Genomic DNA, 14,114 nt, shown 5'->3' with positions numbered 1-14,114 from the left:
ACCTCTGGGGTGCACAGCTCTTCGACTCCAATGATCTTCTGTAGCTCTTCAGGTCGCAAGTCTTCAGGGTGGAGGTTCTTGTCTCATGCCCAGGAAGAATGAGGGACACGGACAGCCAGAAAGTGAGAAAGCAGGATTTACTGAGAGGACAGAGAAGTTCCCACAGTGGGAGGGACCCGAAGGGGTTGCCCCATTACTTATTTTTTTAAAACCTTCTGTCCTCACTGAGAAGTAGGTTGTATTGTTGTTATCATTTTACAGAAGAAGAAATTGAAACTTGGAAGGTTAAGTAACTTGTCTGGATATACACAACTAGACAGTGGAGGAACTGGGACCAGAACACAAATCTGTTTCACTCCAAGACTCCTATTTTGACTATTACTTGAAAGTGATAATGACCTGTGAGCCACAACACAGATGATATAGTGGCAATCGTGATGGTTCTGACATTGTTTATAATGACGACGAAGATGGCAGGACAGCGTTGTAAAAAGTGAGAATAGTTCACAGAGATAAAAACATGAAATAGTAACTTTGCCTTGAGTTGTGAGTGAGGAGAGGACTGGTGAGTTGAGAGGGGCCACCTTTATTGGTAGACTTTGGACTTTATCTAGAGGATACTGGGGAACCATTGTTGCTCAATGTATTTCTGGAAGAGGAATTTGCTCTTTGCAGAGTAGGTTGAAGGAAAAGGTACTAGAACCAAGGACCTGGCTTGGAAACCGGTACAGGACTGGGAGACTGATGCAGGAATTTCTACTGGGTGTTTGAGTGAGTGATGAATATTTTCCAGGTCTCTGAACAGCAACTCAAAGAAGCTGTGGCCCAGGCTGTGGATAACATCAAGTTTGGGAAGGAGAGGCATCAGTGGAGTCTCGAAGGTAAGAACGATGGTGAAAACCTTCTTAGAGAGCTTAGGGTTTAGCCTCTGCCCAAGGAATAGTAAGACAAGCACAGTCTGTAGACAAAGGTTGAAAGCTGGCAGCCCACCAGCTAGTTGTGGCTCACATTTTTGCTTTGTTTGGAAGACACAAGATTTTGAAAGCATCTGAATTTGAATTGTTATAAATGTGGCAGGCACTCTCCAGTTCCCTATAGTCTCTACCATTCTCTTTATCTTATACCAGGTTGGCATTTGCACAATTGTCCCTTGAAGGCATTTGAGTTCACCTCTGGTTTATAATAATAAAATATTGGGAAAAATAATGTTTGCTACTATAGTATCTCACATTTATTGAGTTCTTACAATGGCAGAGACTATGCTAATTCATGCATTATTTCACGTTCAATTTTTATGCACATTTTATAGGAAGCCCTCAGAGACTCCTTTACTCAAAGTCACACCACTAGTGCACAGAGGGTTTGGGATGGAAACTCAGCTGGCTTGACTCCTGTTCCTAGTCATTGAGACTGGCCAAGTCATCATGGAACATTCATTTAATAGAACAATGTGCAACCATCAGCACTGATATTGACAATGGGATTAAATGGCCTAGGAAAACATTAAGAGAAAAGAACAGAACACCAAATTTTATTTCAGCTATGGGCTAATGTTTCCACCCACCCAACACGCATATGTGCTTAGGAAAACAAGACAGAGAAACTCACTAAGATTTTAACAGTAGTTATCTCTGGCTAATAGGATCACAGATGAATTTTTACTTTCATTCCTTCCTTCTTGTGGCTGAGTTTTCTCTCATGAAGATGCCTTATTTTATGACCATAAAAAAGCAAAATAAACATTTTCTTTAAAGAGAATGTGAACTAGGAGCCTGGCAGGCCTTGGTTCTCTCCTAAGGCCAAAGGTGCTCTTTCATGGGGCTTATCTGGTTCTCCTGGCTTCTTGGAATGAGCTGGAATCTGAGCAGGACACTAGGCCTCAATCCACCACCTTGAGCTGTGATTTTAGGAAAGGAGGAACCTTTGACAGTTTAACACTGGAAAGAAGGGCCCCTTAAGGAGGTGTGGATGGCCCTAGTGCTAGAAACTATGAAGTGGGGGTGGCTGAGAACCAGGAAGAAAGGCTGCATGGGGAGGGGAAGAGAAGAGGGTGCTATGGCTAAGAAATCATGGTTTTTCTTCTCTTGCCTCATCCCCAGCTGGGAAAAAAAAAAGGTGTAAGATCCAGAGTGCCTTCACAGGGAGCCTCTCTTTTGGCATTGAGCCTCAAAACAAGCCCAGTGACCTTGGAATCGCCACTCCCATTTTCCAGATACAGAAATGGAGTGCTGTGGGTTGAGTTGCCCAGGAATCCAACCATGAGACAGAGTTTGGCCTGCAGCGTGTTTACTGGAAAGTGTCTTGGGAATCCACATCTGTGGAAGGGAGGGGAGGAAGCAGGGTTGGGCAGAGGAGGAGCAGAGCTGAGGAGCACCCGAGAGCTCCAGCCAATCTGTGGCTCTGCAGCCCAAGTGGTCCGTGAGAGTTGTCCTGAGTTGGCAGAAATGGCTGGGCCTCTGTAACCCACCTCTATCAGTCACTAAAGAAGGGCTGTCTCCCCGGGCAAGGCAGCTCTCTGCAGTTGGGGCCATCCCTGAAGGGGACAGCTGAAAGAGGTCTGCTGCCAGCACGCCCCACTGCTGGGACACCAGGCCATTCCTGGATCGGGGTGGCATATCTCCATATCCATCTCTTGTTGGCTCAGAAGGGTTGAAAGATTTTCCTAGCTCAAAGTCCTGTGGCTCACGGGGGCCCAAACCCAAGGTTGCCGTGCTCTAAGTCTAACGTGACCTCCCATGAGAAGCAGGCAGCCGATGTGCAGTGCTTTTGTCCCCCAAAGCTCAGCTGTGGAGGTTTCCTTGTGCTTCCCACACAGGTGTCAAGAGGCTGGAGAGCAGCTGGCATGGGCGGCCCACCTTGGAGAAGGAACGAGAGAAGACCTCCGCGCCCCCGCATCGCAGGGCTCAGAAGGTCATGGTCCGCTCCAGCAGCGACAGCAGCTACATGTCTGGTTCCCCAGGGGGGAGTCCTGGCAGTGGCAGCGTGGAGCAGCCGCCCTCTGACCTGGAAGTCAGCAGGCACAGCCCCAGCCTGTCCCCCGTACAGGACCCAGGGGCGCTTCCCCTGGTGTCTTCCAGGCTGGCCCAGGGGAGCCTGCCCCTCCTAGAGAGCCAGGACGGCCACCCGCCCCTGAGACTGAAGAAATCCTTTGAGATCTTAGTGAGAAAGCCGACATCCTCCAAGCCCAAGCCTCCACCCAGAAAATACTTTAAAAGTGACAGTGACCCTCAGAAGAGCCTGGAAGAGAGAGATAACTCCTCATGCCCTTCTGGGCAAACCTTGCCTGCCTGTGGCCAGGTAAGAGGACAAGCATGTGTCCATGAACTGTTTTCCCACATCACACATAGCTGTTCTTGAGCATTCTCTGTGAAGGCTCCCATGGAAAGATAGGTTTGGAGGTTGGCAGATCCAACATTGAAGCCCAGGTCCTACTTGCTGGCTTCTGGGTTCCCACATGGAATACATGGGCATTTAAGTTTCCTTTTGTATGACTGGATTTCACTCTCGCCATGATGGAAAAACACCAGGGCTCTTGGAGGGCTGTTCTGAGAGTGAGGAGGCGAGTCTCTGCACCCATATCTGCAGGTACACGATTTGCAGGGAGAAAAAATATAACTAAATAACTCAAAGGAGACAGTGGCTGGTCACCCTACTTCTTTTGTTGTTGTTGTTGTTGTTGTTGTTGTTGGGAGTCTGAGGCAGAGGGATAGCTTGTGCTCAGGACGTCAAAACGGGCCTTAATTTTTAATTAATTTAAATTTAAATTTAATATTTAATTTTAAATATCTTAATTTAAAAAAATTTTTTTAAATTTTATTTTAAAGATGTGGGGAGCCGGGCTCGGTGGCTCAGCCTGTAGTCCCGTGCCTTTGGGAGGCTGAGGTGAGTGGATTGCCTGAGCCCACGGGTTTAAGACCTGCCTGGGCAGCGAGACCTCATCTCTACAATAAATCAAAAAATCAGCCGGGCATGGTAGCGCATCCCTGTAATTCCGGCTACTTGGAAGGCTGAGGCAGAAGGATCGCCGGAGCCCAGCAGGTCGAGGCTGCGGTGGCCAGGAGCAGCCACTGCACTCCAGCCTGGGCGACAGAGTGAGACTCCAACTCAAAAAAAAAAAAGACTTTCCTCACTCACTCCATCCTTTCTCTTACAGGAAGGCCAACTGACAGACAGCTTGAACTATTTTTATATCTAGGCACTCTGTTAAGTACTTGCATGCACATTGTCTCAATTAATCCTCATAACAACCTGGTGCTGGAGTCCAGTTATGCAAAGAGGGAACTGAGAAACTTGCTCAAGCTTATCTTGCTAGTAGGTCACAGTTACCCACTACACCACCATGGCTTTCCTATCCTTCCCAGCAGCTGTCTTCACAGGGCAACTGGGATGGGGCCTAGAAAATCCCTAGAGTAATCTGTAACGAGGCCTGGCAAACTTCAGGAGGGGTAGGAAACCCCAGAGGGGGTGACAGGGTAGTTGGGGTGGGAGGTGTTGATTAGGAGGGTGAAAGTGAAGGAGGAGGGAGGAAGCCAGGTTACCAAAAAGGAAGTGCAGTTTTGCAGATCGCTGGCAGGATGTAGCTGGTTAAGCGACACATGATGGACTTGTCGGGTTGGATTTGCGCCCCCACCTCCTCCTTTAAGCAAATATTTCTCAGCCCGTAATCCCACGCCTTTGGGAGGCTGAGGTGAGTGAATTGCCTGAGCCCGCGGGTTCAAGACCTGTCTGGGCAGGCAAGATCTCATCTCTACAATAAAATCAAAAAATTAGCCAGGCATGGTAGCGCGCGCCTGTAATTCCGGCTACTTGGAAGGCTGAGGCGGAAGGATTGCCGGAGCCCAGCAGGTCGAGGCTGCGGTGGCTGGGAGCGGCCACTGCACTCCAGTCTGGGTGACAGAGTGAGACTTCAACTCAAAAAAAAAAAAAAATTCATTTTCCTTTGGACTTGAACCCCATTAGTCCAGAAGGGAAAATCAGGAGCGAGCAGGCTGAGAGGCCAGGCTTTTTTGCTTTCCTCCTGGAGTCAGAAAAGAAGTGCAGTTGGCACTGTGGGTCCGTTCAGTGAGGCCCAGGCAGGGCCACATACAGGGCAGGGAGTGTCCCCAAGTAAGGCGGCTGGAGGAGGAATAGGGTTTCCTCAGGGAAGTCCAGGCAAAGAGCCTTCTTCCTGAGAGAGCTTTCTCATAAGCAACCTTCCCTCACCTCTGGCACCCTGAGTTGCCTCATCAGAAATGTTTGCTCCCTTCTGCATCCTCTCACCACAGCACCGTCCTCTGAAGACAAAGGCCATCCTGCAGCTGCTCTTCTCTGTCCCCTCTGCTTTGTCCCACATGGCCAGCAGACCCCCCTACCACAACTTTTTCCCCAAGGAACAACCAATACAACATACGAGCAAAGATCATAGCATGACAGAAAACAGGAAACAACTTTCTTGACATCATTCCTAAAATTTCCTTGACTGTTCCTGGGGATTTCTCACTGAATGTTTTCCTCCTTGGCCCCAGTGTACACTGTATCTCCCTCCCTTTTGCCTCCTCTGCAGTCTTTTCTCTCCAGGGTCCCAAAACTCTTGTCAAGCTACTGTGGATGACCCCCAAATCCTTCCCATTCACTCTAACTCAAGGGGACACAACTCTCACAACCAAATGAACTTTGGGATATTTTCTTCAACAAAAAGCTAACTCTTTCCCTTCTAGAAAATCAGTTCGGTTCTCACTTATAAGCAGACCCTGAACATTTACCATAATACTATAAAAAGGGATTGGTAGTAACCTGAAACTGCCAGGGGAGGGAGGGGAGGGCACATAACATCAATAAGCATACCTGACCTCAAACCAGGTGAAGTGGGGACCAAAGCGAGGCCCAAACTTTACCTGTACAACGACCACTTGTATACCTAATCCTGAATTGTACCCCACATCTTTAAAAAAAAAAATCAGTTCGAACTATCAACTGCATTAAAACAAAACAAACAAATAAAAAACTTGTCTTCCCTTTCCATTAAATCCAATTCTCTGATCTTTCCTGCTTTCCCCTCGCCCTCCCTCATCCACCAAGCACAGTGCCAGGAAACACCAGTCAGATAAAAATGTGTGTAAAATTCAATTTATTTCAGAGGCTAATTTTGACAACTTCCCATGAAGAGGATGCAACATCAGATGTGTTGATTAAAAGACAAAATACATTTGTGTCCGTTCCAAGCTGTAAAGTTGCTTTGACTACTTGCTGTTGGTACCAAATATGCTTGTCTATAAACGTGCTAACAATTCATGAATGTAGACAGATGCCAGTTACAGAGCTCCCAACCGGGTGAAATTTAATTTCATCCACATGTCATTTTTCTTGGAGATGAGAGTCTTGGAACCCATTAGCCTAATATGCTAAGCTTCCAATTCCATGGCCAACCCTTGCTTTTTTGAAGAACTAGTTTGAGAAGTCAGATGATTTCTTTGAATCAGTTGGTCTCTGGGTATTTCTTTTTTTCTTTTTTTTTTTAAGTCACAATCAGCTTTAAAAAAAAAAAAAAGAAAGAAAGAAAAGGAACAGAATAGAAAAATATCAATATTCATCAGGCAGAGTAAGGGTATTGTGAACGTGTTGTTTTACATACACATGTGTGTATAAGTAGCTATATAAAAGAATGCATCCTATGGATTACAGACAAAAAGCTTGAATAGCCCCATTCCCGTACCTTTGATTCCAGATCTTCTGATACCTTGTGTGAGGTAAGCATTCAGACTTAGACTATTTTTCCCTACACAGTACCTGGCTTCTTCCCCAGGCCCCCAACCCTCTATCCAAAGCTAGTCTCTGACGAATATTCACACATTTCCTGCATTCCCATGGAATACAGGTAACCAACCTAACCATAATGTAGTTGTCACTCTTAATCACTGTAAATTGTAATTTACATATGGGAATTTGAATAATTAACTTGCTTGATTATAAAACTGCTTGCTATGCTGTCCTGAGGCGCAGATTCTTTCTTCACCAACCTGCTGTCATCAGAACCCCCTTGCAAGTTTAATAAAACAGTGTCTTTCCCTGCTGGACCTCCGGGTGACTTCTTTGGAATAGGTAAACATGACACACAAGCCCTCTCAGATTTGGGGCTGCCTTTTTTGTGAAGGTCATGAAACTGAGACTCTCTTTCTAAAGGCTTGCTAAATACCTTATTGGGTTTTGTGGACTAGATATGCTCAACAAAAGATCTACAAAAATAACAAAACTAGATAAATATTTTTTCAAAATGGTTTAAATTCATTAGGGGGCTGCAAGAAGGGAAGAGATGTCTCCAGAGCATCAGGTAAAAATAGGAATCCAGAGAGGTGAAGGGGTGGTGAGGACACTGGCTGCCCCCATTTCTGCAATCCCAGGTCTCCTGACTCCTCTGTCGGCCACTTGGGGATCTGGCCACACATACCAGTGGTCTGATAGGATGTGCTCCCCTAAAGCCAGCCCTCAAAGGTGTGGAGGAATATGAGGCCCGGTTAGTCTAGCAGCAATTGGGTAAATCAGTCTCTCAGTATTTCTAAAGTGCTCTCCTAAAGGCTCAATTATACGATAGGGAACTCAGGTTGAGGCAATGCTTTGTGAAAGGATTTCTAACTTTTGTAGGCCTTTCCTTCCCAAATACTGTTTTGTTGTTGTTGCTGTTTTGTTGTTGTTTTTTCGTTGGAGTCTCACTCTGTCACCCAGACTGGAGTGCAGTGGCACGCTCCTGGGCACCGCAACCTCGACTTGCTAGGCTCTGGCGAGCCTTCTGCCTCAGCCTTCCAAGGAGTTGGAACTAAAGGCATGCGCTACCATGCCCGGCTAATTTTTGATTTGTTGTAGAGATGAGGTCTCGCCAAGTTGCCCAGGTGGGTCTCGAACCCGCTGGCTCAGGCAATCCACTCGCCTCGGCCTCCCAAAGTGCTGGGATTACAGGCTGAGCCACTGAGCCTGGCCCCAAATACTGTTTATTGTCAATGTAAATATTACATCTCAGGCCATGGGTGTCTGCCATTTCTTTTTTAGTCTCAAATGATGCATTTGTTTCTCCTTCCTTCCTTCCTCTTTGGAGGGAAGCCTGTAGCCTTGACAAAAGGCCCATCCTCACATGAGTCTGGAATGAAAAGGCCGTGGAGATCTCTGAGGTATAGCAAAGAATTTCTGTTGCAGATGATGGAACTTAGGCGGTGTCATTCTTATGATGTCTGTCTTCCCATTCTTCTTTTCTGGGATTACGGGTATTATGCTTGGTTGGTCTGTGTCTCTGGAACACTCTTGCCTCTGCCTGGAAAATTCTTACTCTCTGTTTAAGAAGCAGAGAGAACTTCTCTAGCAAAGCCTTGTCCACCCTTGGGACAGAACTGGTCTCTCTGCTTCCTCTGCGCCATGACAGCATCTTAATCATACTGTGTGATATCCCAAACTCTATTCCAGTCTTGCATTGTTATGTGGCGGCTGGTCCATCTATTCCTTACGCTGTTTTGGGAAGGACCCTGAGACTGCATCCTGGGCCAATGTGAAAAACAATTCTGAAATAAGTTGATGATGTCACCCTAGGTACCATGGAGAGAGTGATGGCACCGGCACTGGGTATTTTCCATCCTTTGCAGCATCTCACTAAATATTTGAAAAGCAAGTAACACTTGACAGTGATTAACAAGTATTTTCCTCTGAGTGTCCTGACTTTAACTCGGGGAACACCAAATGGAAGTTTCTTTGCCCCCTTGTTTCTTTGCTGCATCCTCCTGGAACAAGTAGTTCACCAGGATGCAGTTATAACTGAAGCAGTGCCAACCCCGTCCATGTTCCGGGTCTCTCGTTCTTATCACAAAAAGCCAATATCTTTATGTAAGTTCTCAGGATGAGCCCATGTCCTGGATATCAGGCTGTTGAAAGTCAAGGATACTGTGGGTATCCGGCTGTCAGTTCTGCCATGACAGCCCCTTGGAGAAAAGGACTCTTTTTACAACACCACTGATAACCTTCTCATTGAAAGCCACTCAATATCCGCTCTCCAATCAAAGTGTGTCTTGCCTTCTCACTGCTGGAGGTTACCGTTTTGACACGGTCTCACTTCCTGTTTACACCACAGGAAGCCAGAGAGCTGCTGCCACTGCTGCCGCCACAGGAAGACACAGCAGGGAGAGCCCCCCACACCACTGCCTGCTGCCCAGGACCTGGAGTCGGCCTGCAGACCACGTCCTCCACCGAGGGCGAGTCAGGGCGGAGAAGAGCCAGTCCAGGTAAGCTTCCATTGAGATCCAGGAAGAAGCGCCTTCCGGAGAAGGGTCCAGTGATGAGATACGAGCCTGAGTTGGCTTGAGGATCAGCGTGGTCTGCATTGGCATGGCCAATGACTCGGCTGATAGTCAGGAGTCCAAGGTGCTGGGGGAGCAGGAACATGGAGGTGCTGTCCAAGATGGGAGACCTCCTCCTGCTTGGATCAGTGCCGCTGTAGTGGTAGTGGTGGCAGAAATGCAGGGCAGGCCGATCCAGATAGTCAGTGGAGGATGGAACCCTTGGGAAGAGGTCCAGAGACACACCCACCCAACCATCCTGGGCAGCTGCCTCTAGGGTGCCTACGTTCTAGCCGGTGTGTTCAGTATTTCCAAGTCTGAGAAGGCAGTGTCCGAAAAGCATGAATAGCATTGTGTTGGTGGTCACCACCTCCATAAGGTGGACAGCAGGGGTGTGTCCACATGGTATACCTGGCAGTGCTAAGACACAATCTGAATATTTAGTGGCTTGCTGGAAAGAGTATAAGATCTGGAGTCAGGAAATCCTGGATCTGCCCTTCATGAGTCACGATTCTGGGCAACTGACTTTGCCTTTCTGATCCTAGAGTCACTCATCAGCAAGGTGTGAAGATCACATGGAACCCTGACATATGATGTATTCAGTAAGCATGCACTCTATGCTGGCCTTGTGAGACCCTGTGCTAGGTGCTGGAGAGAGAGAAAGAAAAGGATGGGTGAATCAGGTCCTCTCAGCATCCTCCTAGTGACTGAGAAAGAAACGTGTACTTTACAAACCATATGCCTGTTTGCAAAGCACTATAGAAAAAGTGTATGGAAGACTTTTGGAAGGTTAGGGGACATTGTGGGAAGATCTAGCACATCTCACCCAGAGCAGGTTCCTTGTTGGTGGAGGCTCCACCTCCTCCACTCTCCCTTCCCTTAGTCATCCCAACTGAGGAACATACTAGTGTTTCACTGGCAGGAGCTCTTCACTCCCATCTGCAAAGGACTTACCCACAGAGCCCCTGCCTCCTGATTCTCCAGCTACAGCTCCTTGCATGAGTAGCATTGTGTTGCCTCTGCAGACAAGCAGAGGCAGGCTGAGAGGGCTGGATTCACTTGCGAGAAGCCTGGAGTTGGCAGCGACTACTCAGGTACCCTGGATCCTGCAGTTTCTCTGATGTCATCAAGTTTGAATGCTCTGCACAGTTCGCTTTTTTTGAGGCCTGGTATTGAGACAAGGGACAGGGACCAGTGCTCCTTAAACTGAACTACATCCCAGTAGCAAGCATCCTCCAAGTACATGGGTCCACCTCCCTCTGTCCCTGGGAAAGGGAGTCAGCACAGTCTACCCTGCTCACACAAATGGGATGCTGGCTCAGTGCTGGATTCTGAGAAAGACACCCACGAGCTCCCTCACAAGGTCCTGGCAGGCATAGAGCAGGCCGCACACTGGAATTTCCTGTGGGAAAATCATATTGCTAATGCCCAGACTGCAGCCCAGGCGTAGTCAACCAGAGCCTGGGGTGGCTCAGTATTATTTAAGGCCCTCCAGATTCTGATGTGTAGACAGTGCTGAGAATCATTGTCACAGGGCTTTTTTCTACCTGGAAATTTTCATCAGCCCTTTGGGGGAGAGAAAACACTCCTTTGCTGAGCAAACTGATCAATGGCCTCTGTATAGGGAGAGTTGCAAATGCACGGCTTCAGAGGCCAGGCAGATGCATAAATATGAACTGCTGACCTAGTGACAGGGAGCTAGAAGAGTGTGGGAAGCTGGCGTGGGCCCCTCTGAAGGTGTGCATATCTGCCTTGCTTTGGAATTACATGGGTGGACCAAAGCAAATATGGCTGCCTATTCGTGATCTTTGTCTTAAAGGTTTGAAAGGTAAGAGAATTGCATTGGCTTTTAAATTTTTCTTGAGTTGTCTGGGAGACTCCTTAGAGCAGTGGAAAGGAAATGAACTTGGAGAGTCAGGAGACCTGGGGTCTCGCCCTGGCTCTGCCCTCACTTGGCCCCTTACCCTACTTGACTTGTAAAATGCCAGAGATGGGACCAGATGTTCTCTGAGAACCTTTCCAGTGCTAAAACACTAGGAAGCTATGAAGTGAACTCCCACTTCTGGTTCCTCATTCCTGCCTGTTGGTACCTCAGTCAGGTAATAGCACCTTAAGCTCATCTGCCCAGGTGTCCTCCACTGCTGCTAATCTCCTCTGCAGAAATCCTTCTTGCTATTTAGCTTGGAAACTACAATCTAGGAAGAAAAATCACCCTAAGATGTAACGTACAGCTTTGACCTTGTTTCTGCTCTCTAGTGACCCAGACATCCCCAATAAAACATCCACTGCTTAAGCGGCAAGCTCGGATGGACTATAGCTTTGATACCACAGCCGAAGACCCCTGGGTTAGAATTTCCGACTGCATCAAAAACTTATTTAGCCCCATCATGAGCGAGAACCACAGCCACATGCCACTGCAGCCCAGTGCCAGCCTGGGTGAAGAAGATGGAACACAGGGCCACACCAACGGGACCCAGCCGAAGCCGGATACTGCCAATGGTGCACCCAAAGTTTACAAGTCAGCAGACAGCAGCACTGTGAAGAAGGGGCCCCCGGTGGCCCCCAAGCCAGCCTGGTTTCGTCAAAGCTTGAAAGGCTTGAGGAATCGTGCTCCTGACCCGAGAAGACTGCCTGATGCGGTCTCGTCTGCCCAGCCAACACCTGCTGCCAGAGAGCACCCGGGACCACAGTCTCGGGTCTCCTCCTCCTCCATCAAGCAGAGAATCAGCTCCTTTGAAACCTTTGGCTCTTCTCAACTTCCTGACAAAGGAGCACAGAGACTGAGCCTCCAGTCCTCCTCTGGGGAGGCTGCAAAACCTCCTGGAAAGCAAGAGGGAGGACGGTTTTCTGGCCTCTTGGGGCGAAGGCCTCCACCTACTCTTGACCACCAGCAGCCTAGGCAAGAGCAACTGACCCTGGAGCCCCCTGCCTCCTCAGAGATCAGAGACCCAGGTGTGTCTGAGTCCCCTCCTCCAGAGCGACAGCCCAGTCAGAGACCCCTTCCCGCTGACCCAGACCCTCTCTTGAGGCTGCTGTCAACACAGAAGATAGAGGCATCTCAAGGGCCCGTCCTCAAGAAGCCAAGCCAGCGGGCACGGAGCTTCCCCCTGACCAGGTCCCAGTCTTGTGAGACGAAGCCACTGGATGAGAAGACAAGCAAACTCTACTCCATCAGCAGCCAAGTGTCATCAGCTGTCATGAAATCCTTGCTGTGCCTTCCATCTTCAGTGTCCTGGGGCCAAACTCCCTGCATCCCCAAGGAAGGAGCGTCACCAACACCATCCTCCAATGAAGACTCGGCTGCAAATGGTGCTGCTGAAACGGCTGCCTCGGACACGGGGTTCTCACTCAAGTAAGTGTCTATACCGAGTGCTTCTCTTTCCTTTTTCTTATCTTTCTTTTTAAAAATAATTCTATAGATAATTTACAACATTTCTCAGATGCACTAGTTAAAGGATTGTTCTGCCTCTTCTTTCACATGTGTGTGTATATGTGTGAGTACCCGGAGGTGTTATACCTCTGTCTTCCTTGTGAAGGAGTTTTCTCGACACCTGGCCTCAGGAGGGTGGGGAGGTGGAGGTGGGACTGGCCCCCTGGTGAATTACCCATGGAGACTTGGAACGCTGGTGTACCTATGAATGTCTGGCTGTTGCTCAGGAAGGCCAGGAGATCATCTCTTGGGTATTCTTATTGCTTCCCAAAAGGACTCCACTTGCAATCTGTACATGGGTTCAACTCCGTGGACAGGGAGTTAGGACGTCTGGGTCCTGATCCCAGCTCTAGCACTGACTCTGACCACGAACAGGTTCCTACCATGCTCACCTTCAGTTTTCTCTCAGCTGAAAATAGGAGATGGACGAGACCTGCTTTACAGAATGGGGTCAGGGGCAAGAAGGCGGCATGGGAGCAGGGATAGCAGGAATGTCCTGGGACTTGGGTCTTCCGTCTTAACCAGAGAAGCTCTACATTTACTAGTTTTATTTATTGCTCTTACGCTGCTGAGAAATGTTTGTATAGTGGAGGGATGCTATCATTTCCTCATAGATATATTGCATCAACTAATAGGATGCATATTAGTTGCTTAGCACCATGCCTAAGAGTAGAATCATTATGCAACGAGTGTTGGCTCTTACTAGGGTTATCATTCACACCATGTGTTGTTTCTCCTTATGAAAGCCTTTCAGAGTTGAGAGAATATACAGAGGGTCTCACTGAGTCCAAGGATGCCGATGACAGGGACCACTGTGCCCCTCAGTCTGGTCAGTCGGTTATCTCCCTGTTGAGCTCAGAAGAACTAAAGAAACTCATTGAGGAAGTCAAGGTTCTCGATGAAGCAACATTAAAGGTAGGTGTCCTTTGTAAGCGTTTGCTGTGACCAAGGGCTTATTATGGCTCAGTGGTCACCTCAGTTGGGCCAGAGGGGAAACCACTCGAGTAGCCCTATGCTCAGGAGCTGACACCAGACCGAGGTCATGTCCTGCCTGTGGTGACAGGGCATTATAGCACTTGATCACAGTAAGACCTTCCACCTGAAGTGAGGTGTTTTTTTTTTTTAAAGCATATGAGTCACTTTCAGTACATTGGCTTCTTGCATCTTTTTGACCATTTTATATGCAAGAAAGGTGAGGCTCAAAGTCACAGATCCTAGGTCTCCTGTCTCCCAGTTCAAGTTCAGCGCTACTTCCACATCTCATGAGCTGCCGGCCAGTGTGAGTCTCCAGTGGGACGCTGTGTGGGAGCCCGCTGTCTGTTGTGAAAGGTTGGGTTACAGCCGGGCTCAGTGGCTCAGCCTGTAATCCCGTGCCTTTGGGAGGCTGAGGTGAG

General features: G+C 48.2%; 1 protein-coding gene across 3 annotated transcripts in view; it reads left to right on the top strand.

Annotated features, from left to right (window-relative positions):
* Positions 1–2,770: 2,770 nt before the first annotated feature.
* IL16 (interleukin 16) overlaps positions 2,771–14,114 on the top strand; it is a 22,372-nt gene continuing 11,028 nt past the window's right edge. The window contains exons 1-4 of one of the 3 annotated variants that reach the window (XM_021711401.1): positions 2,771–3,297; positions 9,086–9,236; positions 11,547–12,642; positions 13,467–13,635. In XM_021711401.1, the coding sequence (XP_021567076.1) occupies positions 2,914–3,297; positions 9,086–9,236; positions 11,547–12,642; positions 13,467–13,635 (1,800 nt within the window). In that variant the 5' untranslated portion in view covers positions 2,771–2,913. Of the gene's footprint in view, positions 3,298–6,265; positions 6,310–9,076; positions 9,237–11,546; positions 12,643–13,466; positions 13,636–14,114 lie in introns of those variants that run through there. The other 2 variants (XM_021711402.1, XM_008056150.1) reach the window with 2 other exon arrangements.

Source organism: Carlito syrichta, unplaced genomic scaffold, assembly GCF_000164805.1.
Source record: "Carlito syrichta isolate Samal-C Ts95f unplaced genomic scaffold, Tarsius_syrichta-2.0.1 Scaffold302261, whole genome shotgun sequence".
Classification (NCBI taxonomy): domain Eukaryota; kingdom Metazoa; phylum Chordata; class Mammalia; order Primates; family Tarsiidae; genus Carlito; species Carlito syrichta.
Note: the sequence above shows the minus strand (reverse complement) of the source record. Positions and strands in the feature narration are given on the sequence as shown.